The sequence below is a fragment of the Plecotus auritus genome (genome assembly GCF_963455305.1).
Source record: "Plecotus auritus genome assembly, chromosome: 4".
NCBI lineage: Eukaryota > Metazoa > Chordata > Mammalia > Chiroptera > Vespertilionidae > Plecotus > Plecotus auritus.
In genome coordinates this window covers 167826075-167852582 of record NC_137775.1, presented here as the reverse complement: position 1 = coordinate 167852582, position 26508 = coordinate 167826075, and the positions used below count along the sequence as shown (strand labels likewise).

Genomic DNA, 26508 nt, shown 5'->3' with positions numbered 1-26508 from the left:
AACTGGAAAGAATGGCTCAAGACTGGCAGGCCTTTCAAATCACAGAGAACAAATTACCAACATTAGTTTCGAACAAGTAAAAAGAGCATGCTGGGTGTGCAAGCCCACGTTAGGTAATTTTTGCCATTTCTTGGTGTTTTTCTGAGGTAATTCTGAAGAGTATTTTTTTTCCTCAAGTCTCATGCAAATTTGCTCTTTCCAAGACCCTCTTTGTGCCCCTGAAGGAGAGATAGCTCACTGTGGCTTGACCAGGACACAGGTTGTGACGTGTTGAATCTCCTAGTGCCAGTGCTTCAGTGCTAAGGACAAAGGACACTAGGAAATAGCTCTGGTGTATTTTCCCAAGGCAAAGTACTAAATGTTAATGCCCAAATAATTAAAAATATGGTGATAAATTAAATATTAATTTATCTCAATAGATGAATTGCATCCCTTCTTCTAACCTCTTCCATTGTCTTACTCTTGGATATTCCTATATTTCCTGCAGGGTTTTCTTTTCCCTAAGTGTTTTCCTCTTATGCTATACTCAATATAAGCAACTCAAAGTCCTTTCTTGTATGAAACTTGGTCTTACTTTGCATTCAGCTTCACTTCTGAGATGTTAAGAAAACCCATAAAGAAATGTCGCCAGTCTGGTCCAATTGAATAAATTGGATATGGTCAGGGTAAAGAATCTCCAGTGAATCAAACATCCATCATCCATCAAAAATGAACAAAGGGCCTAGTATTAATGAAAAAACAGAACCTATGTTTCAAGAGGAATGATGAGGACAAATTAGGCACCCAGAACACACCAAAGGTCTACATCACACCATGATTCTTAGACACCCCACTCCTCCTAATCCAACTCTGCCCAGCTTCCATTGTTCTCACCCCATATTTTGAGGTTCCCAAGCACAGTAGATATGTTTCAAGTAGCTGGTATTTTCATGAAGTTAAGTAATAGCTAAATATACAGATTCTAAAATTAAAACTCTAAGCCTAGTAAACATCCCTATACAACATCCTGTTTCCTTCAAAATACTCTATGAAAAGAGGTCATTGTAAAAAAGAAGGCTATTTTGCTTGGTAGTTCAGTTTGTTCATTAAACTCCAAATATGAGCGAAATCATATGGTACTTGTCTTTCCCTGACTGGCTTACTCAGATAGAGAGCAGGCAGACAACTCTGGTGTGTGTGTGTTTGGGGGGCGTGTTGTTGGGGGTACTGGAGGGATTGATCAAAAAGAAGAAAGAAAGAGAGAGAGAGAGAGAGAGAAACTCAAGGACAATAGTGTGGTGATAGTTTGGGGAAGGGAGGAAGTAGAAGAGGGCACAGAGGGAATAAATGGTGATGGGGAAAAATAAATTAAATTAAAAAAATATATTTGAAAAAGTTTACATCTAAAAAATGAAAAATAAATAAAAAGAGGGCTACTCATCAACCCTTAACATAGGTACTCGGAATACATATGCAGATAATTTTGATAGCCGGTAGTGCTAATCAAGTTTTCTTTGAGCTTCCATGTATTATGCCTTTAAATATTGCCAGCCTTCTGTCAGATATGAACCATTGACAGGAGAATCAGACAGATATGCATGGGTCCATCACTCTTGTAAAGAAATATCTAAAGCAGAAGATCCAGTGATAGGTCAGGAGCACAGAGATTAAAAAAAATATCATATGCACACTCACACACATTTAAGATAAGCAAAAAATAAGTATTCGTTGACTGAATGAATGAAAGGCTTTCAATGGAATGAGTTGTCAACAGTAGCATACTGCAAGCAGGTCAAACAGGCAAGGGCCAAAGGAGTCAATTAGTTTGTCAATTTTGAGGTTAGTAGAAACCTTTGAGAGAGCAGTTTCAATCGAGAGATTGAAGATGACAGTGGATTGTGGAAGGGATTAGACAGAAGGGTGCAGTAGCCAGGAATTTTGGCCATTCTTCTGAAATATTTGGAGAATAAAGACAAATGGAACAGTGGTTGACATAAATCATCAAAAGTGTCTTGAGCATTAAAAAATCTAATGTGTTATTTATACTTCCACTTTCTGTTCAGAGTAGCATGAGAACTTGGGACTTAATTTTATTTTATAGTTCATATATATAACCTAGATTGTTTTTTTATAAAACAACTAGAGGCCCTGTGCACAAAATTCATGCATGGATAGGGTCCCTAGGCCTGGCCAGCGATCAGGGCCAATCAGGTTCCCTGCCTCCCCGCCTCCCCACCTCCCCGCCTCCTCCTTCCCTTGCTACCACATGGTTCCACACCCCTCCTTCCTGCCTCCATGCCTCCTCCTTCCCTCGCCACCCACGTGCCGCCACTGCGCAGTTCTCCCTCCCACCACGCCTCCCTGCCTCCCCGCCTCCTCCTTCCCTTGCTCCCTCAGCGCCCCACTGCCGCCGCTGATCGCCCTCCATATTCTGTGCCACCTCCTGGTGGTCAGCACACGTCATAGAGAGCGATCAAATTCCCATTCTCCCTGTTGAACTCCCAAGGGGACACTTTGCATATTAGCCCTTTTATATATAGATATTTTCATTAGAACACAATGTCAATATTTTCATTAGAACAGAAAAATAATTAATGAAGATCTAGTAGTTTTAAAAGTATATTGTTGTTTTGTTAATTATTTAAATACATGATCTGACTCACAGTTAGCTTAGTAGATTTATAGGTCAACCTACTAAACATAACTAATATTTCAATTGTGGTTTGGAAGTAGTTCAATGCCGCAAATATGAACAACTGTAAAGGATTTTAAACCTTCTCCTTATTTCAGTTCTCACACACAACTCAAAAACCTAACAGTTTCCTAACATGATGTTGCTTTCAACCACTAAAAACTCATGATTTGCAACAGGTTATAATCCCTTATAACTCAATGGGAAGTAAATCAGTTGAAACATACGTGGATGTCAACAATTCCTAGTGCTGAACAGAATAATAAATCAAACAAAACTTTATTTTTAAGTCCATAGCTCTCCTAACTGAGTGACTGTATTCTTGGCTTCATGTAAAGTGTTTTAAGTGCAAGGACCTGGAACATGTCAGCTTCCCAGATGTCCAAACACAATGACGGGCCCCTGGTTCAGGCTAACAACTTTGAACAAGGCTGTGACCGCTCCGTGTAGAGCCATGCAACAGGAAGGATCCCTTTTACAATTTCAATTATAAATATCTGTTTCAGGAAGAATCAGAACCAAGCTGCCAAACTATGTGAATGTTTTTCTTTCAGAGATGGCAAAGTCTAAGTGCTGTTTCTGTCCTGGGCCCTATAATTAAAGGGAAAGGATCAGTAATCCAGCGATTCTTGTGGAAAAGGGCTTTGTCCTACATGCACATCTGCCCACCAGGACTCTCAATTAGCTTGTTAACTCACTTGACATGAGACAACTGACAGTGACAACTTGAGGTGGCTGCCAGAACATGTGGGATGGCAGCCAATGGCTTCAAGGTAGCGGATTTTCATTCCCAAATCTCTGATGCATGTGGTTCTCAGCAGACGGCCTGTATTGTGTGGGAATGTGTGTGCAGGTGTGTATGCAGAGACCGCTAAGGTGAAAACTCTGACAGATAGAGAAACCAAAACGCTGCCAATAGTTCCCACAAAGGTGCTGAGTCTATCCCACGTGCCCAGTCAAGCTGGCACTAATGTGAAATGGAATCAGTTACTGCAACGTCCTCAGATGTCAGAATTTTAAAAATTAATAAAATCAGTGTCCTTCATTAATTCAAGTAAGTTACAATAGTAACACTGCAACAGGGAAAATTAAGTTTATTCCAAGGATAAGGTACAATATACATAATATGTATAATTTTAACAATTTGTAAGTGTACATTCAGTGGTATTAAATACATCACCATTGTGTAAACCCAAAACTTTTCCACCAACCCAACATAAACTTTGTACCCTTTAAACAATACCAACTCTCCTTGTCTCCCCTTGTCCCCAGTCTCCAGCGTAAGTTTTTAAGAAGCATATTACACTGTCATATGAACCCATCTCCTCATAAATTGATGTTTTGTTCTCTGATTTATGGAGAGGGATCACCCTTGAATATTTTCCAGCTACTTATTTTGTTCTGGAGAAGTCCAAACAGTGGCTACCAGACCTGTGATTCTTAGAAGCTCTCCCGATGGGTTGTTGACTGCTCCTTCCTTTTAGGGAAAATTACACACAATGCCTTAGACTTTCCGTGTGATAAAGTATGACTTTCCAATTAAACCGAACCATATGAATTGCCATTTTTGTAGATCAAACGTAGTTGAGTTGTTAATTTCACATGGTTTAACCTAATGGCATTAAAGAAAATGAGTTAAGCATTACTAAAATATGGTCCAATAGTATAGTTGGAATTATATTATTCACCAATTCTTTGTTATTGTGTAGTATTTTCTTTTTTGGAGGGGATAAGTAGGTGGAGTGTATGAACTGTGGTCTTTTCTTTTACCCGAGTAGAAGGTATTAAAAAAACGACTGTAATTAGAGATTTGAAATAATGGTGGTTCCAAACTTAGTATAGGTGGTTAATAATCAGTTTATACATGTAGAATTATATTGTGTGATCACAGTATTGTCAATTGTAATTTACATTACATTTTACACTAATTCAGTGACAACACTGATCCAGGTAAACATAGAGTGTTCCTGAAATTACATGTATAAAAGCATATTTCCTCTTGGCTTATACTGTTTTTCAAGATCCTTGGTCTTCATAGGATGGATCTTCAACTGTGGATGGATTGAAACTATCTAACTTTTGTGTTTTTCTTCCCGTAACAAAGACATGAATTTAGTCTTTGATGAGATGGTTTTTCAAATACTTTAAGAAAAGAATTGAAAAGTCCCAAGGGGCAGTTTGCATGGTGGTTAGAGCACTGGCTCCAAAACCAGACTGCTGGGGTTCAAATTCAGCCTGCTGTTGTATTAGCTCTGTGGCTTGGGCCAGTTACTGTTCTGCCCCATGCCTCAGTTCTCTCATCCATGTAATGGGTTAATAATAGTACCTACCTCTTAAAGTTGTTTTGAGGCTTATATGAGTTAATATATGTGAAGCACCTAGGGTAGCACTTGTTACAGAGTAAGTGCCATGTATATTGTCAATAATTACTCAGCAGTTAAGAACTTGGAAGACCCCTCTTATTATTAATGCAGAATAAGTCTAGCTTGCTATGTGTTCTAACAATATGCCTCTTCTTACATAATGCTTTCTCTCAAACAAGAGAAATTAGGAACTAAAAATAGAGCTTGATTTAGAAAGTATTTGATAAATATTAGTTTCCTACCCCCTTTCCCTTCTTTCCAAATAAGGGGCCTTTCTTGACTTTTTCCCAAGTCTTTGTATAGCGCCATCATGTCCCTGAGTTTTAGCTAAGAGTGTATCTTGGCCATACTTGAACCATTTTGCACTTGCAAAATGCTCATCCATCATTTTGTTCCAGTTGGAAACTATGAGAATATTTGTCCCAATACTTAAAATATTAAAGTTTGTGCTACACAACGCTGGGAAATAATAAAAGCAGTTGCTAAAACATCCTTGTAATGTTAAGAAAAGGTCATGGTCTGATTAAGTTGTTCATAATTGTATTTTTTTCGTTTTTAAATAGTGATTTTATTTTTATTTTTTTATTATTTATTATTTATTTTTTTAATTGATTGAAGTATTACAAATAGTAGTATATATGTCTCCTTTTTTTCCCCCCCATTGACCTCCCCCCGGCCTCCCCTACTCCCCAGTACATGCTTTACCTGCCCCCCGCACCCCCCCAGTGTCTTGTATCCATTGGTTATGCTTATATGCATGCGTACAAGTCCTTCGTTTGATCTCTTACAGGCAGCCCCCCAACCTCCCCTGCCTTCCCGCTGTAGTTTGACAGTCTGTTCAATGCTTCTTTGCCTCTGTATCTATTTTTTCCCCATTTCTTTCCTTTCAAAAATCTTGCCTCTGCAGACTAGAAATAAACATATAATAACAAAAAATGTTTGAGTCCCAATTTCAATGTCCAACAGTTCTGAGTCCCCGTTTCAATGTCAAACAGTTCCTTATGTGTACATGTCAGCAATGATATCTGGATGGTGGGCACATGGTGGCAATGCAGGTCCGACCCTCTCTGGTTTGGTCCTAGGCAACCTGCAGTGACGCACAGCTGCTGACTGCTAGCGTGGTAAGGCGCATAATTGTATTATTCAAGAAATGGTGAAGTTCTATTTTCAAAAATGACCAAGAGTTTCGGGCAATCATTCATTATTTATTATCTTAGGAAAAGGAAGGATGTTGGTTGGAGTCAGTGCCAGGAAACAGTAGTGTTGGGTTTTTCTAGCTGGACTATCCATCCAGTGTAAGCTTAGGCCACCTATTAGAATTTCATTACTCCTTCAGCTGAAAAAAACATGAATTGTCTTTTATAAGCATGAAAGAGGAACTGCTTAAAAGGTACTTGGTATCACTATGGTTGAACACCTGAGTAAACTAAGGGCTACTCCCGAGGAACATTTCCAGTCTCCCATCTCCCCAGCCTAGACCAGCTTTCCTGTTTTGTTCACCTCCCGCAGCTAGTACAGCACCTGATCCCTAGTTGCTGCTCAGTAAATGCTGCATGGATGGTTGAGTGAATGATGTCAAGTGGCTGAGCACTGAAAATATGAAACTGAGCAAAGTCACATGACATCCTCCCCACAGTCTAGGGGGAGACATATTAACTAAACGCAAAGTTGCCATTATAAAGAATGCTCAGTAAAAAGAGGGAAATTGTGCATCAGTACCTCTATCATAGGGATTTCACCCAATCAGAGAAGCCTTCCCTGAAGCTCTACTGCTTAAAATAAGATCTGAAGGATGAGTCAGGATTGACTAGGAAAATGCAGAGGTAAGAACATCCCAGATAGATAAAATAGTACATACAAAGATCCTGTGGCAGAAAGGAACATGGCAAGTACAAGGAACTACCAAGATTCGTGCTGCTAGGGTGGCATGTGATGAAGCGACTAATAATAACAGATGGGACTGGAAAGGCCACAGGACCATACTGTACAGGAGTCCACAAGTCTTGTAAGGAGCGCTGTCTTTACCCCAGAGGGAAGGGAAAGCCTTTGAAGGGTTTTACTCAGATTAAAATGAAAATGAACATGAAAAGATTGCTCTGGCAATCTGGGGGCGGGAGAGGGGCTGGGCCCTCAGCCTGGCCTGCACCCTCTTACAGTATGGGACCCCTTGGGGGATGTCTGCCTGCTGGCTTAGGCCCACTACCCGCGGGCATTGGGCCTAAGCCGGCAGTCAGACATCCCTCTCACAGTCTGGGACCCCGCTCTCCTTACTGCCCATCTGCTCGCTGCTCCTTAGAGCTGCCACAGAGATGAGAGAGGCTCCCGCCACCACTGCTGCACTTGCCAGCTGTGAGCCCAGCTTCTGGCTGAGCGGTGCTCCCCCTGTGGAAAGGCACTGACCACCAGGGGGCAGCTCCTGTGTTGAGTGTCTGCCCTCTGGTGGTCAGTGCACATCATAGCGACCGGTTGTTCTGGTCATTCTGCCTTAACGGTTGCTTAGCCTTTTATATATATACTAAAGGCCCAATGCACGAAATTCATGCAAGGGGCTTGGCCCTCGAAGCCCCAGCTGCCTCGGCCCTCACAACCCTGGCTGCCTTGGCCCTCGCAGCCCCAGCTTCATCCAGAAGGTCATCCGGACGGTTGTCTGGATGGTCATTCTGCTGTTCAGTCTAATTAGCATATTAGCTCTTTATTATATAGGATATAGATATGTTGAAAAGCTAATATTTTGGAAAGGTTGGGTTTAGTAAAATATATTATTACTTTCTTAATGTGGCTTCTAGAAAATTCAAAATCACATGTGAGGCCCACTGTGTGTTTTTAGTGGTAGCATGGCTCCAGTAGTGACCCTTTTATCACCTCATTCCTCTCCTCTTGAGCCCACAGAAGTGCTTACTGCCCCCAGAACATTTTAAATCATTTTATGTCTCATATGCTTTCCTTTTCCCGAACTTTTGTTCCTCTCCTTTCCTACCAGGTAAGATATGACTCCTACTTCTTTGTTCAGAGCACATATCACCTCTACCAAATGAAATTGTCCTACTTCCTTAAGGCAGAATTAAACATTTCTGCATTGGAGTCGTACATGCTCTGTTAGTATCTTTATTATACCTAATTTACATGCGTGTATCTTGTTTTATGTTCATTTTTCTGTCCAGCCAGATTGTAAGTGTCTGAAAAGTGCAGGTGTGATCTGATTTATGTCTGTAATTGTGTAACCAGTATTCAGCATCGGTTTGGTGCGCAAGGAAAGCTTGATGAATAACAATTGAGTCTACATATATTAAACAGCTACCATGTGATAGTTATGACTTAGATGTCTTATAGACAATATCTTGAATCCTCTCAATAACCCTGTAAGGAAGATATAATTATCTTCATTTTGCATATGAGGATCTTACGAAAACTCGAACTGTTAGTAAATTATAGACCTAGGATTCAACTGCAATGAATGACTCCAAAGTTATAGTTTTTCCTGTGATTTCATACATTTTGAAAAATAGATTAAAAAGTGGAAATTATATTCCTACACCATAATGTGAAAAAATACCTATTTCCTAGGGTTGTTAGAAGATTAAATGAAATAATGTATATACTAGTAAAGTGTCAGGGCAGTGCTTGGAAATAGCTGGTTTAATTAATGATTGGCTTCCTTCAGTTTTGAGGCCCATAGTATAGAGGTCCTTAATTTCTGAGGAGGACCAAAGTGGTCTACCTAACTTCTGTGATGCCCCTATACATGCTCACACACATTCATGCTCATATGGAGGTCACGAGAAACAGCCCCTCTGGGACCACAACTTTTACCCAGTCCTCTTTGTACATGCCTCTGATGGTTAAAGAAAGTGAAGTAGAGAAATAATAAGTAATTCTTGGGGCATTCAATCTATGTGTGTGTGTGTATGTGCGCGCGCGTTTGTGTTTGCTGGTGAGGGTTGGGGTAAGAATAATAGCAGAAAAGCAATCAAGTCTGGAGTCTTACTAGGGCTATATTGCCTTGGCAAACTCCCACAAAATCATTCCAAGTAGAATGCCAACTCTCCTCTTCTTGCTCTGCCTCACCCAGCTATGGTGCTTTACAATCAGGACCATTTTTTTTAAGCACCTCAGGAATCTTTGTAGTAATGGGAAAAGGGAAATATGAAAAGGTAAATACTGGTATTCAATGTAGGGAAATACTGGTCTGCAGGTCCTAGGTTGAAATGCTAGCTCCTGATGAATATCAATTGAGTTTACACATATTAAACAGCTACCATGTCACTGGTGAAGTGAAATGTGAATGTATGTTCCTATGGGGCTGTCTGTGTTCAGGTAAGGGAAAACAATCCCTTTGTAAGCTTCGGATCCTCGTAATTTTCCCCAAAAAGCAATATTAAGAGATTTCTGTTGCTACTGGTAGTTGACTAAGGCTAAAGGGGATCTTGGGCTTAAGAGTAAGACAGTTACTTCTCCTCTTGATTCTCCTGATTTACACATTTCAAGGTAACAACTGAACCGATGCCTTGTGCATAGCCAGAGGAAACTTTTGTTTGTTTTAGATCAAACAAATAGGCAATATATATATATCCTACTTAGTACTTACTAATATTCTCTTCCTACTTACATTCTCTTCCAAATATATAATATGCATTACATATATAATATTTAAGAACTTTCTAACCCATAACAGCTCCAAATTACATTAAAAAAAGGACAGGGAATAAATAGAATAAGGAAACTTAGGGCTTATTATTACTATTATCATTATCATTATCATTTTAATGGTGTGTTTAACTCTCAAACTAGTCCTTTGAGTTGAGGGACTATGACTTAAACATCTTCGTATTTACTTTGTTACCCTCTACATAGCAAGTAATTGGTGTTCATTTACTGAGTAACGGAGAGTCACCATATGCAGTATAATTGCAAGGAGATTCCAACTTGGGTGCACAGCATGAGAAGTTTTAAGGAAAAGGTTCTTTGAAGTGAAAACTTGGATTCCTTAGGAAATAAAATCTTCTCTAGCAGCTAAATCAAACTTTAAGAGAACAACTTCAAGTTTAGGGATAAGTTTTAGTCTGGTATTATATATAGAGAAATTCCATGGCCAATAACATGTCAAAATAACAATGGCAATTGCCTGGCTGCTCCAGAAAATTTGATCGATATAGACAAATAAGCACAACCTTGAATTTGAAAGTGGGAAATTGAAGTTGATTTATCTGCCAGAACTGACTTGTACTCAAAAGAATGAACAGAGGGTACTTTTAAATTCAACCCACTCACGTGCCAAAGCGTCAGAAACTCTCACAATCAACTGATTCTGAGGTAAGCTCTCTGGGACTGAGGTTCTTCGCTGGTGCATTGTATGAGCTTGATGTTCTCATTCAGTTCTATAAGGACTGAATTCGATGCCAGGCCTGCTACATGGTAGACAGCAATCATTGAAAATGCTCTGGCTTCTAGTAACAGACATCTTGACTAATAGTGACTTGAATCATAAGCGCTCTTTTTGTTGAGTAAACTGGTTGAAGGTAGGTAGTCCAGGGTGGAATCAGCAGCTTAGTGAGGTTCTCCAGGAGCCAGGCAGGCTCTTTGAAGTTTTTTCTGCATCATCTCCATCATCTGAGAGATCGTTGCCTCCTGGCTATCAGATAGCTAGTACAGCTCCAAGTAGGGAGAAGAGTCAGAGGCAAATGGTTTCTCTTTGCATTCAGTAGGGTCCCTACACTTGTCAGAACTCAGCCAAAGGATCAACCTACACTAACCAGTGGCAAAGGGAAAGGAGATTCTAGACTGCATTGGACCAATTATCATTCATCCTACACCCCTGATGGCAAAGAATAGTTGCCCAAGACATGAACAGCTCAGAGTTCTAGCAGCAGGGAAGGAAAGAGCAGAGAGGATGGATATTGTGTAGAAAATAAAATGTGTCTGCCAGAAACACTTAGTAAAGATTTATTGAATGTAAAAGTGAGGCTGCATTATGACTTTCATAGATCCTAAAAACTTTGCTTTTGTGGGTTTATTCTTCAAAAAAAAAAGTAAAAATAGTGTTTTAGACTTGAGTTAACATAAAGACACATAAAATCCAGACTGAAATAATTGTTATGTATTCATTCTTATGTTTAATTCTGATTTTATAAATAAAAATGGAAACATTTTTGTTGGCCCTAAATCATGTTTCTACTATGCCCGGTGGATAATCCCACCCTGGGTTTATGTTGTGTTTTCAACTGACTTAGAAACACTAGAAGGCAGTGACTGTGTACTAGGTGTCATTATTGCCCTCAAAGCCCCTATCACATCACTATGAATCTAAGAGCTGCTCAACAAATATTACCGAATTGAGCTAACATATCACCATTTCTTCCTCTAGGGTGAGCCAGGTCCTCCTGGTCCTTATGGTCCTCCGGGATCCCCTGGTATTGGACAGCAAGGTATTAAGGTAAGGATCCGTGTCTCTTTGCCCACTGATGATTTTTGAATTTATTGTAGGGGCTGGGGGAGCTGTGATTTAAACTCTGCTCAGCCTTGCCTTCACAGGTACCAGGAGGCTGCTTGCAGAAGTTACAGTGTCCAGTCTGGATTCTTGGACACTGAGTGCCGTGGTCAGGGTCAGTTATCATAAGAACCACCAATGTATTTTGTTTTTTGGTTGGAGGGAAAATTTGCTAGTCTCCAAATACGCACTCTCTTACCAGTGTACATCTTGTTCTGTTGATTTTTTATGGACTTGAAATGTTAACATGCAAAATGTTACTGGGATGTGAAATACCTTAATATATAAACTACCACCTGCTCACAGTAAATAAGCAGACAGGGGCAGAAACCAGAAGAACCATGTCACTGAAAAGTATATAGTGTCAGGAAGGTTAGTAGGGGACTAGAAGGGACTTGAACACCAGCACTCTGTGTCCTCTGCATCCTGCAGGACTAATAGAGTTTATTTTAAATAGATTTTCTCTGTCATTGGGACAAAAAGACGCTGATGCAGGACTAAAACAGAGATCAGTACAAACCAGTGCACTTTGAACGTAAACAGTGTCACCGTGGATGGCACGTACACAATAGCACTTGAGAGTTCAGGGGAGGTGGAGTTTATGTCGGTGGAGCTATTGGAGAAGGGTTCTGAAGGAGATCAAGTGTGAAATGGAACTGAGAGGAAAGGTGACATGGGGGAGAGTGGGGATGGGGGAGGGTAGCATGCCAGGATGGTGGGGAAGGGGCAGGAGCAATATGAGCATTGACAGCGTGTCATCTCAGTCACCAAAAGGCATCACGCACAGTGCATCCTGCCAATGGTTTCTGAAAGCGGAATGTGCCCTGTTGCGTTTAGACAAGAAGGGATGCTGAACATTTTAGGGTAATTTGTTCACTTAAACTCAAGCCAGTCCTCCTCCTCCAGATTATTTTTCATCTTTTTGAATGAGAAAAGTTTGACTGTTTTGCTATTTATCTTTGTTGAAATCTTGAGAGTATTTTGTGCTGTTTCTTCTTTATGTAAAAGCTCAAGCTTTCATTTGATTATTTCTTTCTCTTAGGGGGAGAGAGGCCAGGAAGGAAGAACAGGGGCTCCAGGACCGATTGGCGTTGGTGAGCCAGGCCAGCCAGTAAGTAGCCAGAAATTCTAGATGGAATAGGAAGGACAAATATAGTTCTTACGTGCTCCCTCTGGCTAGAAAAGTGGTTCAATTAATCCATCTTGTATCTTTTAGACAAACAAATGATAGTAAATATGCAAGAAGCAGATACAAGGCTCATTTTTCATAATTAAAATAGGGAAGCACGAGCGCACCCCCACACACCCACACACATATGCACATACATACAAGGTGGGGCAAAAGTAGGTTTACAGTAGATCATATGGAAAATAATACAGTGATTAATAAGTCATAATACAAGAATAAACTATTTTGCATACTCAAACTGTAAACCTACTTTTGCCCCACTCTGTATGTATATGATATGTACAACTGTTCTCCCTTACTGTAATAGTTTACAAGATTAGTCAGCTTGTTCAAGAATTATGTGTCAGAATTTCCTAGGAGATACAAGAACTGGATTCAGGCCTAATGCCTTTAATTTACTTTCCTGTAACCATGAGAAACTCACCAACAATGAGGACTTTGCTCATTACCTAATCTGTGAGTGTACGCTAAAGCTGGTATGAAGGATGGTAGACAGGCCAGACCTGTGTTATTTGCAATCTCTACCTCATGTTACTTTGAAGTTTCCGATTGTTGGAAAAGAAAAATAATACTTCTATCAAAAGAGATCTAAAGAGGAAATGAATAAAACATGACCATTCTAGCATAAAAAGCTCCTTAACTTTTCAAGTAATCATTCCCCTAGGAAAGAACAGTGGCTGACTCACTGGGGTACAAATGAAAACATGGTTGGTGTCCCAATTTGGTTTTGCATTGCATAGCTCCTCGCGTGTAAGTAGTAACAGAAACGTGCTTCCGGGCTGTAGGCTGTGAGTGGAATGGGAGCATATCGTCTGAGAGTTAGGCTTTTCACTAATATCTGTGCATACATTCAAGAACACATCTCATGGAGGAAAGGTATACTGCACTGGTTATGTAGAGACCAGTGGTCAAGTCTCAGTTTCTGCTAACTAGGTAGTACCCTTAAAGGTAACCCCCTGAGAGAGAAGGAATCAGCTTTCTTGCAGGCACTGCTGGTTCTTCACTAGAGAGGCTGCAAATGTAGAAAACTGGAGAACCATCAGCTAGAAAGGAATATACAGGCTCATGTAGATCGCCATGTGTTCTGGGAGTACAGCAGAGAATCTGGGCTTAAAAATAAAACTGGACTAAACAAGAATTTTTTCATAATAATCTGAATAAGTGGGAATAAAAATTAGCTACATAAATACATTTTTTAAAATGAGCTGCTAAAAAATAACAGAGAAGGATTTAGTAAACTTCTACCAGATAGACAAATCTTAACATTTTGCTACACTTGTTTTAGATTTTCTTGCAAAGACAAAAAACATTATGGGTATAGTCAAGTTTACATAATCTCTTCCATAAAATAGAAGAGGAAAGAACACTTCCTAACTTATTTTATGAAGCCAGTTTTCCCCCAATACCAACATAAGACAATAACAATACATAAAAAGAAAGCTATAGAACAATATCCTTCAGGAATATAGACACAAACATCCTAACAAAATATTGACATGTAGAATTCAGCAATATATAAAAAGAATTATACAGCAGCCTCATATGGGGTTCATTCCTGGATGCAAGACTGATTTAATAATTGAAAAGTAATCATTATAATACATTGTACTAATAGGCTAAAAATTACATGATCATATAAAAAAAAGTAATAGGAAAGCATTCAACAAAATTTTAAATTCAAAACCCTCATAAGCCCTGATAAAAACTCTCAGAAACTAGGAATAAAAGGGAATGTATGCTCTACAAAAAACTACAGCTAACGTATATTCAATGGTGAAATGGTAAAACCAAAAACAAGAGAAAGATTTCAGCTTTCATCAATCTTATTCAATGTAGTATTAGAAGTCCTAGCCAGAGCAATAGGCAAGAAGAGGAAATAAAAGGCATAGATTTCAAAAAGAACCAAAGCTGTCCCTATTTGCAGATGACATAATGGTCTTCATAGACAATCCCCAGAAATCTATACCAAACATCCTAGAACTAATAATTGAACTAATAATTGAGGTCATGGGATACAAGCTGAACATACAAAATCAATCTTATTTCTATATTCTAGTAACAAATATAGAAACTACCAGCTTTAATTTTTGATTACCACTTGTTTTATGCTGGTCTCAGAGATGACTGATTCATGAAAGATAAATTGGTTCAGAATCTCAGGTGACCTGTTTGTTTTATGTGTAAGATTATTTCAAGCGCTATCAGTAAAAGATAAATACTGCTTGAAATAGAACTGTAATTACTTTGAAGTTAAAAATAAAGTACATGGCATGTGTGACTAGTATAGACAATTATTATTATTATTTAATATATTTATCTTTAATGCTTGCAATGTATATTATAACCACTTTGTTGATTGTCCACACTATTTAGATTATTAAGGAAAGTAAGAAAATAATGGATAATTATACTTTATCTTGCTAATGTCTCAAAGCATTTCACTGACCAGACTGTGTTAACCGATAATTATGTTCCTCCATTATATTTTTTCATTAGACACCAAATAAGTATGCCACAGTTGTAATTGATTTTCATGGCCTTTGAAAAGGATTCTGAGTTTTTTATAGAAGCATTTCTGCCCTTTAAAAATGATCCATTGATGCTGTCTTAATAAATTAAAAATATAGTTAATCTAACCCAGTACCTGCTCTTTCTCGTCTGAGGTTAGCAATCATCTCCTATCCTGACCGCTCCACTGGAAAACTTGAGACTGTAGTGGTGGCGTGGAATACTACCCTGACGGCCTGCAGTAACTGAACCTTGGCTCTCTGTATTTTTAAAGGCTCCTAAGTGATTGCTCACCAGCATTCGCTCTTTTCTCAGCAGTTTGGGACACCTGGCTCCTAAAAGCAGCCATTGTTTTCACTTCCACCTTAGCTGATGTATTCTAGAAATGCGGAGTCGGAAGGGTCCGCGTTTGTTCTGCGCAGCGTGCCTCTCTCGATACTTCATGCCACCCATTCACAATGAGACTACCTTCTTTGTCAACGTGTCCATAAAAGGACAGTCTCAGCAACTGCAGGACTCAAGTAAAATCTTTTTGATAGTGCTAGCAGGTATTTATTGAGTGCTTCATTTGTAAAAGCTTTAAATCTGTCTGACTTAGTCCGGACCGTAATACTGAGGTTGAGGTAGTGCGGTTGCTACCACCGTTGTGATGAGTTTGCTGAGCTCTAGAGAGAGGAACGTATTTGTGTAAGGTCACACTGCCAATACTACGCAGCAGAGCTGGCACTTGAACCTCAGTCCAAAGGACACCAGAATATGCTTTTAATTATCATGCAAGACTCTAAACTCCATGAGACCGAAAGCAGGTTGGTCTGCTCCTCTTAGAACCTAGCGTGGAGCCTCGCACCTGTTGGGCATTTCGTACATATTTGTTGAATGAATGAAAAAAAAAAAGGAATAAACTGGAAAATAGACTTATTTAGCATTTAATGTACATTGTGTTATTTTTATATGTCATATCATTGGGGAAAATAATTGGTCAATATATTTTCTTGTTATGGTGTGTGATGTTAGTTTACAATCCAGTTTTCATGTCATATTTATTTTCCCCTAGTGAATGACTCTAATATTAGAATAATCTGTCATGAATATTAATGCTTTGATTAAGGGTTTGGATTATTAAAAACTAGGTTTTCCCATAAACATAGTAATTTAAATCGAATTAAATGTTAGCTTTTTATGTTAATTTAAGTCTTTACTAAATTGGTTATGCATAAATACTAAAGAAGACTGTCCTTTTAAAAATATATCATACTAGGGGGGAAAAACCCCAACCGGTGTGGCTCGGTGGTTGAACGTCGACCTATGAACCAGGAGGTCATGGTTCAATTCCCGGTCAGGACATATGCCCCAGTTGCAAGCTTGATCCCCAATGTGGAGTGTGCAGGAGGCAGCCGATCAATGATTCTCTCTCTCTCTTTCTCTCTCTCTCTCCCCCCTTCTCCCTTCCTCTCTGAAATTAATAAAAATATATTTTAAAAAAAGAAAAAGCAAACACTGATATACAGTTCTTATAAGCTTCGCTGTAAGCTTTACAAATCCATAACGGTGCTCGGTCACTGATTAGCATAATGCTCCATCCTGGTTCTGCTTCCAGGCTTGACCAGAAAGCATCTCTTAAATGACCCTGGATGACTGCGTATCCAGCCCCAAGGTCATTCAGAGGAGCTCTTATTCTGTCTCAGGTTTACTTCCCTAGCAAGTGAGCCCTCATTATCTTTTTAGACCCATTCAAGGGAAAGCTCCAGTCTGCACTTCTAAGATTCCTGTTGTTAGTCCCCGTTCTACTTTTTGGCCTGCTGGCCAAGAAGACTTAGTGGGAAAATGTGTAGCCTTTTAAAATTCCTGGTGTTTAAGTAGATACATTACTGTTGTTTTTATAATTCGGTGAGTACCTTTCTAGCCAGTCCACTTCAATGCCTGACACTGTCGTTTTTCTATCCTTATGTGAGAAGTTCTCACCTTTCCTAATGCCTTTCCGAGCAACTGTCACATAGACTTCTTAATTTTAATCATTGAGATTGAAAAATCATGCTTCCCTTGATCCAGGTTTCTATGTACACATAAATCTCCAGTGGATTCAACTAGTTCTTGAAAGATTTCAAGTTTGAGTCCAAATTTATGAGGATAGAAATTAAAACACATGTAAACAGAATTCAGTATTTTAACCAGCTGTGCAGTGATTTCTTCACAGCCCCCCACACCCCATAATTCAACTTTGAAATTACTCTGCATCCATCTCCAGCCATGCAGTCCTCGAAATTAGCCTTTCCTCATAAGGTTTATATTCTGTACCTTATTCTGACGTATCACTTAATTTCCATTTCCCACTAATTTGAGGATGCCAGAATAGACAATCAAGTGGAACAAGTATTTAATACAATGGGAATATTATTCTTCACAACTCTGTAATTCTCCTGATTACTATGAAGCTTACTAAAAGGGTTCTTACTAATGACTTCAATAGGACTATAACATGCCCATGTGAACTAAAATATAACCATTTTCTTTCCCTTTCCTCTCCTACCTTCCTTTCCCCTCCTCCCATTATCCTTTCTCTCTTCTTTATTCTTCATTCCTTTTTATCCCAACCAGGGTCCCCGTGGTCCCGAGGGAGTGCCAGGAGAGAGGGGCTTACCGGGAGAAGGCTTCCCAGGATCAAAGGTAACAATACCTTCTGTACCAGGAAAAGTGCTTTGTCGTGCATGGTCGTGAATTACAAATTTTAAAAACTGTGTCCAATTATCAGAAGTCAAGTATTTTTCTGACCAACTTCACCCTATTAAATGCAGGAATATGTAAATTTCCCCTGACCATGAAATGACAGTGAATTTTGCAATCATAAATGAGACGTTGACAGACTTCTACGTATATAGTTATTGCATGTGAAATTAGAAAAATCTCTGGGACTGGAGTCATTAAAGCACAGTGATAGCCTCTTTATGTCCAGTAGTTGAGTTACAGCATGTAGCTATGGCAAAGCTTTACTCTCAGCTTTGTTGTGTGAAACACAGATAAGAAACCAGTTTGTAACAGCATTGCCTTTAGTATAATAAAAAAGAAATTAGCTTATTACTATAAGGAGCAAAATGGTATGAAAGACCAATCTTTTACCTGGCAATTGAGAATTTAAATGTCTCCACGGCTTCCCATATATAATTCTTGGAGCTCAAGTTCCTCTAGACCAGGGGTTGGCAAACTTTTTCTGTCAAGACCAGGCAGTAAATGTTTTAGGCTTTGTGAACCATATGGTATCTGTTGCAACTACTTAACTCTGCTGTTGTAGCATGCAAGCAGCCATAAACAATGTAGTTTAAATGAATGAGTGTGGCTGTGTTCCAGTAAAGCTGTATTTTACAAAACACAGGCAGAGAGCTGGAGTTGGACATTGGGCTTTAGTTTGCTGATCCCTTGTCTAGGCTGTTTACTCAAAATCTATGGCACCTTTGCCAAAGGCCACGTGGGAAATGATTTTCCAAAATACTTTGGGCGGCATCAACAAAATTTCAGAGTAAGTAAGGATAAATTCTGGAGTCTTTTTCCTTCTTTTCTAAAGCCTTTCCCCCAAACACCTGTGCATGCATGCACACACTGCCCAGAGAAGCACACACTCTTTTCTAAGAGACTAAGACCTTCCACAGTATTCAGTCAGGTCTCTAAGTTCCCACATTCTCAGGATAGCTGCACACTCTAAAACTACATCTCATTCTTAGCCTCTCCCGACATGATCAATATTCAATGACCTATGAGGAAACCATATCTCAGCTAGAGTGAAATTAATTAGCTACAGCAAATAATTCATGCTAAGTTTTGGGTTGAATTTCAGAGAGGCCCCTTTTAACTAACACATTTTAACTTGTCATAATAAATGGAAATGATATGTTAGATAAAGGGGACTTTAATAATGCCCTTGACTAACCAAAATGTCACTATCAGATACAGAGGCTAGCAATTTAGCACTACATTTCCAAATGATTTATAATACATAGTTTCTTGAATTATTTTTTGTTATATAGTAAATTTTTATATATGTGTAGCCCAAACAACCTGGAAAACTTAAATAGCCAGAATTACTTCTCTTTATAATCTGGTTTTTTTTGTGTGTGTGTGTGTGTGTTTTTTACTATCTTTGTATATAAAAGTCTAAGTGACTGGCCAGTAGCTATGACACACACTGACCACCAGGGGGAAGACGCTCAACACAGGAGCTGCCAAGCTGTGGTGACTTGGCAGCTGCGGTTCTCAGGTGACATACCCAGAACTAGAGAGGAGGGAGCCTGATTCTGGGGTGCATCACCCGAGAACCGCCCTCTCACAATCCGGGACCTCTCAGGGGATGTCAGAGAGCTGGTTTCGGCCCGATCCCCGCAGGCCAGGCCAAGGGACCCCAGGGCATCTAGTAAAGAAATAAATGATAAATAAATATGTGAAACACTAAGAAGCATACAGGAGGGCATGTCTTAGTGACAAGTTCAACTGCATGATATAAAGATACACTCTTGCTCATAGTAACCCACACAGTGTATTGCCCTCTATCTCATCAAATAACTCACTATATTCAGTGTTGTTTTAGGGTCAGCTGTGTGTAATTAGGTACTGTAGAAATGACCAGAAGAACCCACTTTTCAGACTACTTTATTCCCCAATCAGCAGGACCAAAGGGAGTTTTCTATATGTGCTACTTGGGGCTGCTTGCCATGATGTAGCGCTTAAGTGATTATACCATGAATACATAGAGACACAAAGGATATTTTCCTGTTTTCTACGTTTCTTGCAAATGTCCTTTGATTTTACTCACAATTCAAATAAATTCATCAGATGTATACTATTTTTGATTGCTTATATGGTTTATTTTTCATACCAATGCAGTGTAATGACTTCATTGATATTACATTACATAGGTCATGTGATTAAGTCCAAGAAGATTTTACATTAATTATCTTAAAACTAAATTTTCAATGAATGTGTATAAATTCTGATATAAGACATTTAATAAATAATTTAACCATAGTAAGTATTAGTTCATATACTAATGTGAGGGACACATTTCCATTGTGTGATGGGTATAGTTGCAGCAATGTTGAGACGGAGGACTGACTCAGTGAGTTGTACTCTGTGACTGATTAGGTCCCTCATCCCCAAATATTTCTGACTATTTTGGGAATAGAGCTCTTTTCCAACTTTAGCGATACTTCATATGTGTTCTGCTTGGACAGAGTACTTCCTATTTAAGAGTTAAGACTAATTTTTTTTTTCAAGTTACAAATCTTGGTGTCAGAATTACCCATTTGAAGTGAGCTGTAAATTTGGTTGCTTTGATAAAATTCTGATTTTTATTAGTGCACTGATGTCTCTCTCATATATTTTCAGGGTGAAAAGGGTTCTGAAGGTCCAATTGGCCCACAAGGACTACAAGGCCTGTCAATCAAAGGGGACAAGGTAATACATATAGGATATAGGATGGAAGAGATGCCAGTAAAATTGTTTTTAAAATTCTTCATTAATGTATGTACATTTATGAACTGTATACAACCTGACAACCACACCACATAGTTGTAAATCAAGTATATGCAAGGTATATTATTGTAGAGATGAATTATTATCTGGAAATTCCCATATTATATATTTATAGTAATGTCCCATTTATTTGGGTTCTGACTTCCAATACCCTATCGTCAGCCAAGCAGCTTTGAAGCTAAACATTAGCAGAATAGACCTCTACTTAGTAAAGAAAATAGCTGTTGGAACATGACTTGACCTCATTACAGAAGCGATATCCACCCTTAGGCATCCACTAAAAAATATTACCTTAAAAGGAGTCTGAAAGAAGATAACTCATTTAAGAAAACTAGCATTGATGTCCTCCAGCAAGGACCAACAGGAATCCACCTATAATTGAACAAATTTAGGTTTATTGACTCTGCTGTGAAAGAGGACACGTACCGAGGGAACCGATCACAACTCAGTAAGATGAGAGATTTCTTTTCATAGAACTTGGGCTCATATATTAGGTGGCTTGGGCAAGTGTCTAAGAAAGTATGACTTGGCTCTGAACTGGACGCTCTCGGGAAGTGGGGGTAATTTTAAGTTTGGGCATTTTAATGAATCTTTAGGAGAGAAAGATGCCAGGCTATTGCAATTGGTAAAGAAGTGGCAGTTACTCATTTTCGTCGGTGTGGGACAGTGGTTGGCAAACTCATTAGTCAACAGAGCCAAATATCAACAGTACAACGATTGAAATTTCTTTGGAGAGCCAAATTTTTAAAACTTAAACTTCTTCTAACGCCACTTCTTCAAAATAGACTCGCCCAGGCCGTGGTATTTTGTGGAAGAGCCACACTCAAGGGGCCAAAGAGCCGCATGTGGCTCGCAAACCGCAGTTTGCCGACCACGGGTATAGGAGAATGTTTGACCCCTTTTGAGGAATTTGGACATTGTTTATTTTTGTTTCTGTCTGTGCTCAGACATGACTATGGAGAGGTTTTGCTTCACCACACAGAATGGCTATGTCTGACACTGGTGTTCTGGAAAATTATGTTCAACACCACAGCCTACCTGCCATTGCCTTCTTCTTTCTCACTAGTTACTTGTTTTCTTTAAAATAGCTACAAATTATATCCAGATTAGAAGTAGGGGTGAGGCCAGTGATAGAAGCTACTGGAGGCTGATAAGGCCCTAAATACCAGTGGGAAGGGAATGATGCCAGAGAATGGGAGATATAAAAATACACAAGAAACAGAGACCTCATGTCAATTTGGAGTCATTTACCGTATATGTCAACCTCTAATCATATCATTATATTATATATTATATTAGAATAATGATTGATATTCAAGATTATCTTAAGTGTGTTTCAATCTTGAAGTACTTATTTCTTTTATTTACTACCAGTAGCCATCTCTTCTGGGAATCTGTGTTTAAATAGCAGAGATAGTGGGAAATAGTGAGTTACACAAATTTTAGATGCAGTACAATTCTCGGTTGTAACTTCAGCTCCAAAATACTCTAAAAATATGTAAGATGTTCTTTCTTCCTTTGGAGCAGTGAAAATTGAGTACAATAGAATAATTTTTTATGAGTTCAGTAAATTAACTTTTTAAGGTTTTATTGACATTGCTTTTTTATTTTTACACCTGGAGCTCATGCAAAGAAAACACATGGAAATATCAGGACATTATCACAGAGTAATTGCAAAGCCATCATCTGCTATTCTCTTACCAAATCAAACTGTCCTCCTTTTCTCTTCCCTCTTTCTTCCTTTAATATCCTTTTATATATATTAGATTCAGAGACTTGGTGCCTCTGTTTCAAGTGATAAGATTAATACCTCTATGTTAAGGGCTCTCAAATATATAAATTGGTACAAAACAAGGAAGTAGTTTTTTGTTTTTTTAAATAGTTTTTAATTGATTTTTTACAGAGAGGAAGGGAGAGGGATAGAGAGTTAGAAACATTGATGAGAGAGAAACATCGATCAGCTGCCTCCTGCACACCCCCTACTGGAGATGTGCCCGCAACCAAGGTACATGCCTTGACCGGAATCGAACCCAGGACCCTTCAGTCCGCAGGTCGACGCTCTATCCACTGAGCCAAACCGGTTTCGGCAAGGAAGTAGTTTTGATGTAGATATTTAAGTGTATATAGCAATGCACAGAAGAGGGTCTCTCTTTTGGGTATACTGAATATTTGCAGAATAGCGGTGATGAGTTGGGTTTTGTAGTCAGAGAGAGTAGACTTGAATCTTGCCGCTGAATGGGGTGTACTTAACCTCATCAGGAAAATGGGGATGCCTACCTTCAGAGGGTTGTTGTCAGGATTAAATGAGATACAGAATGAAAAGCATTTAGCGCAATGCCTGCCACATGACAAGTAATCGACTTATGAATCAGAATAATCCAGTTCTGAATTAGAACTGAACTCCATTACATTTTCCTTCCATGATACTTGTTTAGACTGGGATTGATACAGAGTGAAACACTGAGAAGCATATCCCAGGGCACGTTTTAGTGACAGGTTCAACAGACTTTGTAATATATACAGTGTAATCTAATGATGTACTTTTGTCCATAGAAATATATTTATTTAGCCCAGCATTGGCCAATTAAATGTGGGGCTGGCTGTCTGTTTTTGTAAATAAAGTATTATTAGAACACAGGTACACCTGTTAATTTATGTGTTGTCTATGGCTGCTTTCACACTACCCAAGCAGCATTCATTAGTCACGAAAGAGACCTTATTATGCCCTCACCCATAAAATATTTGTTGAAAGACACAAAGGATGGATGAATGATATTCTTCTTAATGATAACATTTATTTTGTTTCCCAAATTTATTTCATGGAGGGGAGAGGTAAGGTTCTTTAATTTTGTTGTGCTTAACTTAGAGAATTTCTTAATTTTCAAAATGCATTTTTAAAAATTTCTTTATTGATTAAGGTATCACATATTTGTCCTCATCCCCCCATTCCCATCCCAAACCCCTCCCCACACATGCCCCCACCCCCCTGTTGTCTGTGACCACTGGTTAGGCTTATATGCATGCATACAAGTCCTTTGGTTGATCTCTCCCCTTGGTACTGGACAAAAAGCTGTTCCTAAAGTGTTAACTAAAATTTTTATTGGTAGTTCATCTCATAGTAAAATTGCGTAACATGTAATGAACTTAAAGCAGTCATATTTTAGTGCAAAAAATTAAAATTTAAAAGCTATCAAGACTACATTACAAAATTTCCAAAAGCATCCTAATATTTAAATAAAAAAGGGGGGATAGTAGAAGAATATCATGTAAGGAAAAATATCCTGTAACTAAATTACATCTAGAAAATTTTTACTTTAGAAAATTAACTTTCATTTGTAATGCTAACAGCAGACACCCATGAAAAACACACATGGTGTCAAAATGCATTTTAATAAGATTAGGAGGGAAAAGGTATTTAGAGAAATTTACAATATTTTGCTTCAATTTATTTCTCAGATTCTGTTTTCCTTGGACTCTATGAATTTTATACTTTTAAATATTTCTGTTATGAGCCTAACAGAAAGTGTGTCAGTATAATAACCATTCAGGAACTTTTGATTCTTGTGAGAAAAAAATGACTGATAAATATAAACTGGTGCAAATTCTCACCAATTCAGACTAAAGAGTAAAACATAATTAACTATTTTGGCAAATTTGAACTAAACTGTTTAAAAGGAGTTTGCTAACTTTCCATGTTGAACTTTTTTAAGGATATAAAAATAGATTTGAATCCAACGTAATTCCAGATTAGCAAAGTATGAAAGAATGAAGTTTCATTTTATTGTAATATTTCTGATTTGTTTTCTATACAGGGGGACTTGGGACCTGTGGGACCCCAAGGACCAATGGGCATCCCCGGAATTGGGAGTCAAGGGGAACAGGTAATCAATGCTTTTGCCCTTCCCTGGCCCAATGCTGGAGTTTGTCGAAGGCCAGTCCTGCAAACGCCAATGAATGTACCTGATAGTTAAATTGCAATGAAATTCACATCCAAAGTGAATATAGGGAAGGATAAGATGGTTTTTAAGATCTTATTTAGTAGAACTTCCAAAACTTAAAAAATAGTGAATTTCTTGATGCTGTAACTTTTAACCTTAAAACCGAATAAATAGGATAAGAGTTTTTGGATAATAGTTTGTATTTTCAGTATCCCTTGGGAGCAATAGTTTATTTGCCTGCTGCTTTGTGTGTTTAGTCCCCCGCCCCCTTTGCAGGTTTGTGAGTGATTAAATCGCACTCTCTCCCAATGCCAGTAGTGTAGTACTTCCACCCCCTAGCCATGAACCAATCTGAAAAAAATGTTAAATTTAAAACAAGGTCCAGAATCAGAGGTAACTACTTGATTTTAAGGGGCACCATTCCTGAATAGACACAAGCCACAAACAGAGTTTATAAATGACACTTGGCCCTTGTTGGTCAGAAGAAAGAAAAGATCTCTTAGCTTGTCTTTCCATTCATGACTAAAATTGCTTCCAAAATCTTCTGACCAGAACCACTGGGAAAGCTGGATAATCTTGTTAGATCTGAATAATATGAAGATAATATAACAGTCCTTTATCTCATTTAATTAAGTAACCAATATACCCAAATTTATGTTGAACACCCTTCTGCTTAAAAAAAATGGCAAATCAGTTTGGTTAAAATTTAGAGTTAAGTTTTGAATTATTCTACTGCCTAGAGAATGAATAGTGCTTCTTTTATCTAGGATAGTGGGAGAAGAAAAGGATTTTAAAAATGAGATAATTCCAAAGTTTCTTGTTGACATTAATTCTGAGTTATTTCTAACTGTCTTCTAATTATTGAGTATGTATGTTTATTGTTGCTAATCAAGCAACAGCAAAGTTGGACTTACTTCTTTTTCCATTTCCTTTTCCTTGGTAGAGGTCCTAGTGTAGTACATTGGAGGGTTAAGGCGCAAGGGGAGCCAAGATAAATCCGTAAATAAATGCTTAGAAAATAATTAAGAGCTGTACATTTTGCCTCTGTAGGAATTGACTATGTGACCAGGCATTTTCAAGCTTTGTAGTTTATTTGTTTACCTTCTAATCCCAAAAGTGGCTGGACAGTGCTGCCACATCCTGGGTCTCCTGGTGCTCCTGGTGCTGAGTCACCACCATCAGGCTGAAAAATGAGGTTCAAAGAAAGCCAAGTCTTTCCAGATGGCCTCGGAGTTCTGGACCTCCCACCTGCAGCTTCCTGTTGCCTTTAATATTGGTTCTTCCTGGAGGTTGTTTTCCTTTATCTTAAAAAAGCCCTCAGACCTCCTCAACCTCTTTGGTTTTCTCATCCCCTTCTCTTCTTTTCCAAGAGAAAACAATTTTAAAGGTAGACAGGTCCATATGGAGCTGAGCCCAACTGGGTAGGAGATGGAATAGAATGTGCTATTTGAAAATTGCTCTGAGCAAGAAACAAATTTGTTTATCCTTTGAAGACAAGTGATCTAAACTCTACTTAAATTTAACCTTAATTCATGCAGTTATTCATTCTTCTTTTTATCTATAATTTAACATGTTTATCCATTGAATTCCTGTAATTATTAGATCTTTCTCTTTTTCTTATAGAAATGAATTTTCCCATGCATCTGTTTATGAGGGAACTTCTGTTTCCATTTCCAGCAACTAGCATATAATATCCCTCAAGTGGCCTGCAGATTTCAGTAAATATTTGCAGACTTGACAATATCAAATTTTTTATAAAATAAATAACCATATATACATGTGTATGCACATATAGGCACATCCCTTGGAAATTTTTGGTTCCTTGTCCCATTGCATGC

At 38.5% G+C, this 26508-nt stretch overlaps 1 protein-coding gene across 1 annotated transcript in view; it reads left to right on the top strand.

Moving 5' to 3' along the window:
• The window catches only part of COL28A1 (collagen type XXVIII alpha 1 chain), a gene marked incomplete at both ends in the record, with an annotated part of 145870 nt that overhangs the window by 30844 nt on the left and 88518 nt on the right, over positions 1–26508 (top strand). The window contains 5 exons of the mRNA XM_080664115.1: positions 11396–11464; positions 12561–12629; positions 17811–17879; positions 20586–20654; positions 24545–24613. Of these exons, the coding sequence (XP_080520241.1) occupies positions 11396–11464; positions 12561–12629; positions 17811–17879; positions 20586–20654; positions 24545–24613 (345 nt within the window). The remainder of the gene's footprint in view (positions 1–11395; positions 11465–12560; positions 12630–17810; positions 17880–20585; positions 20655–24544; positions 24614–26508) is intronic.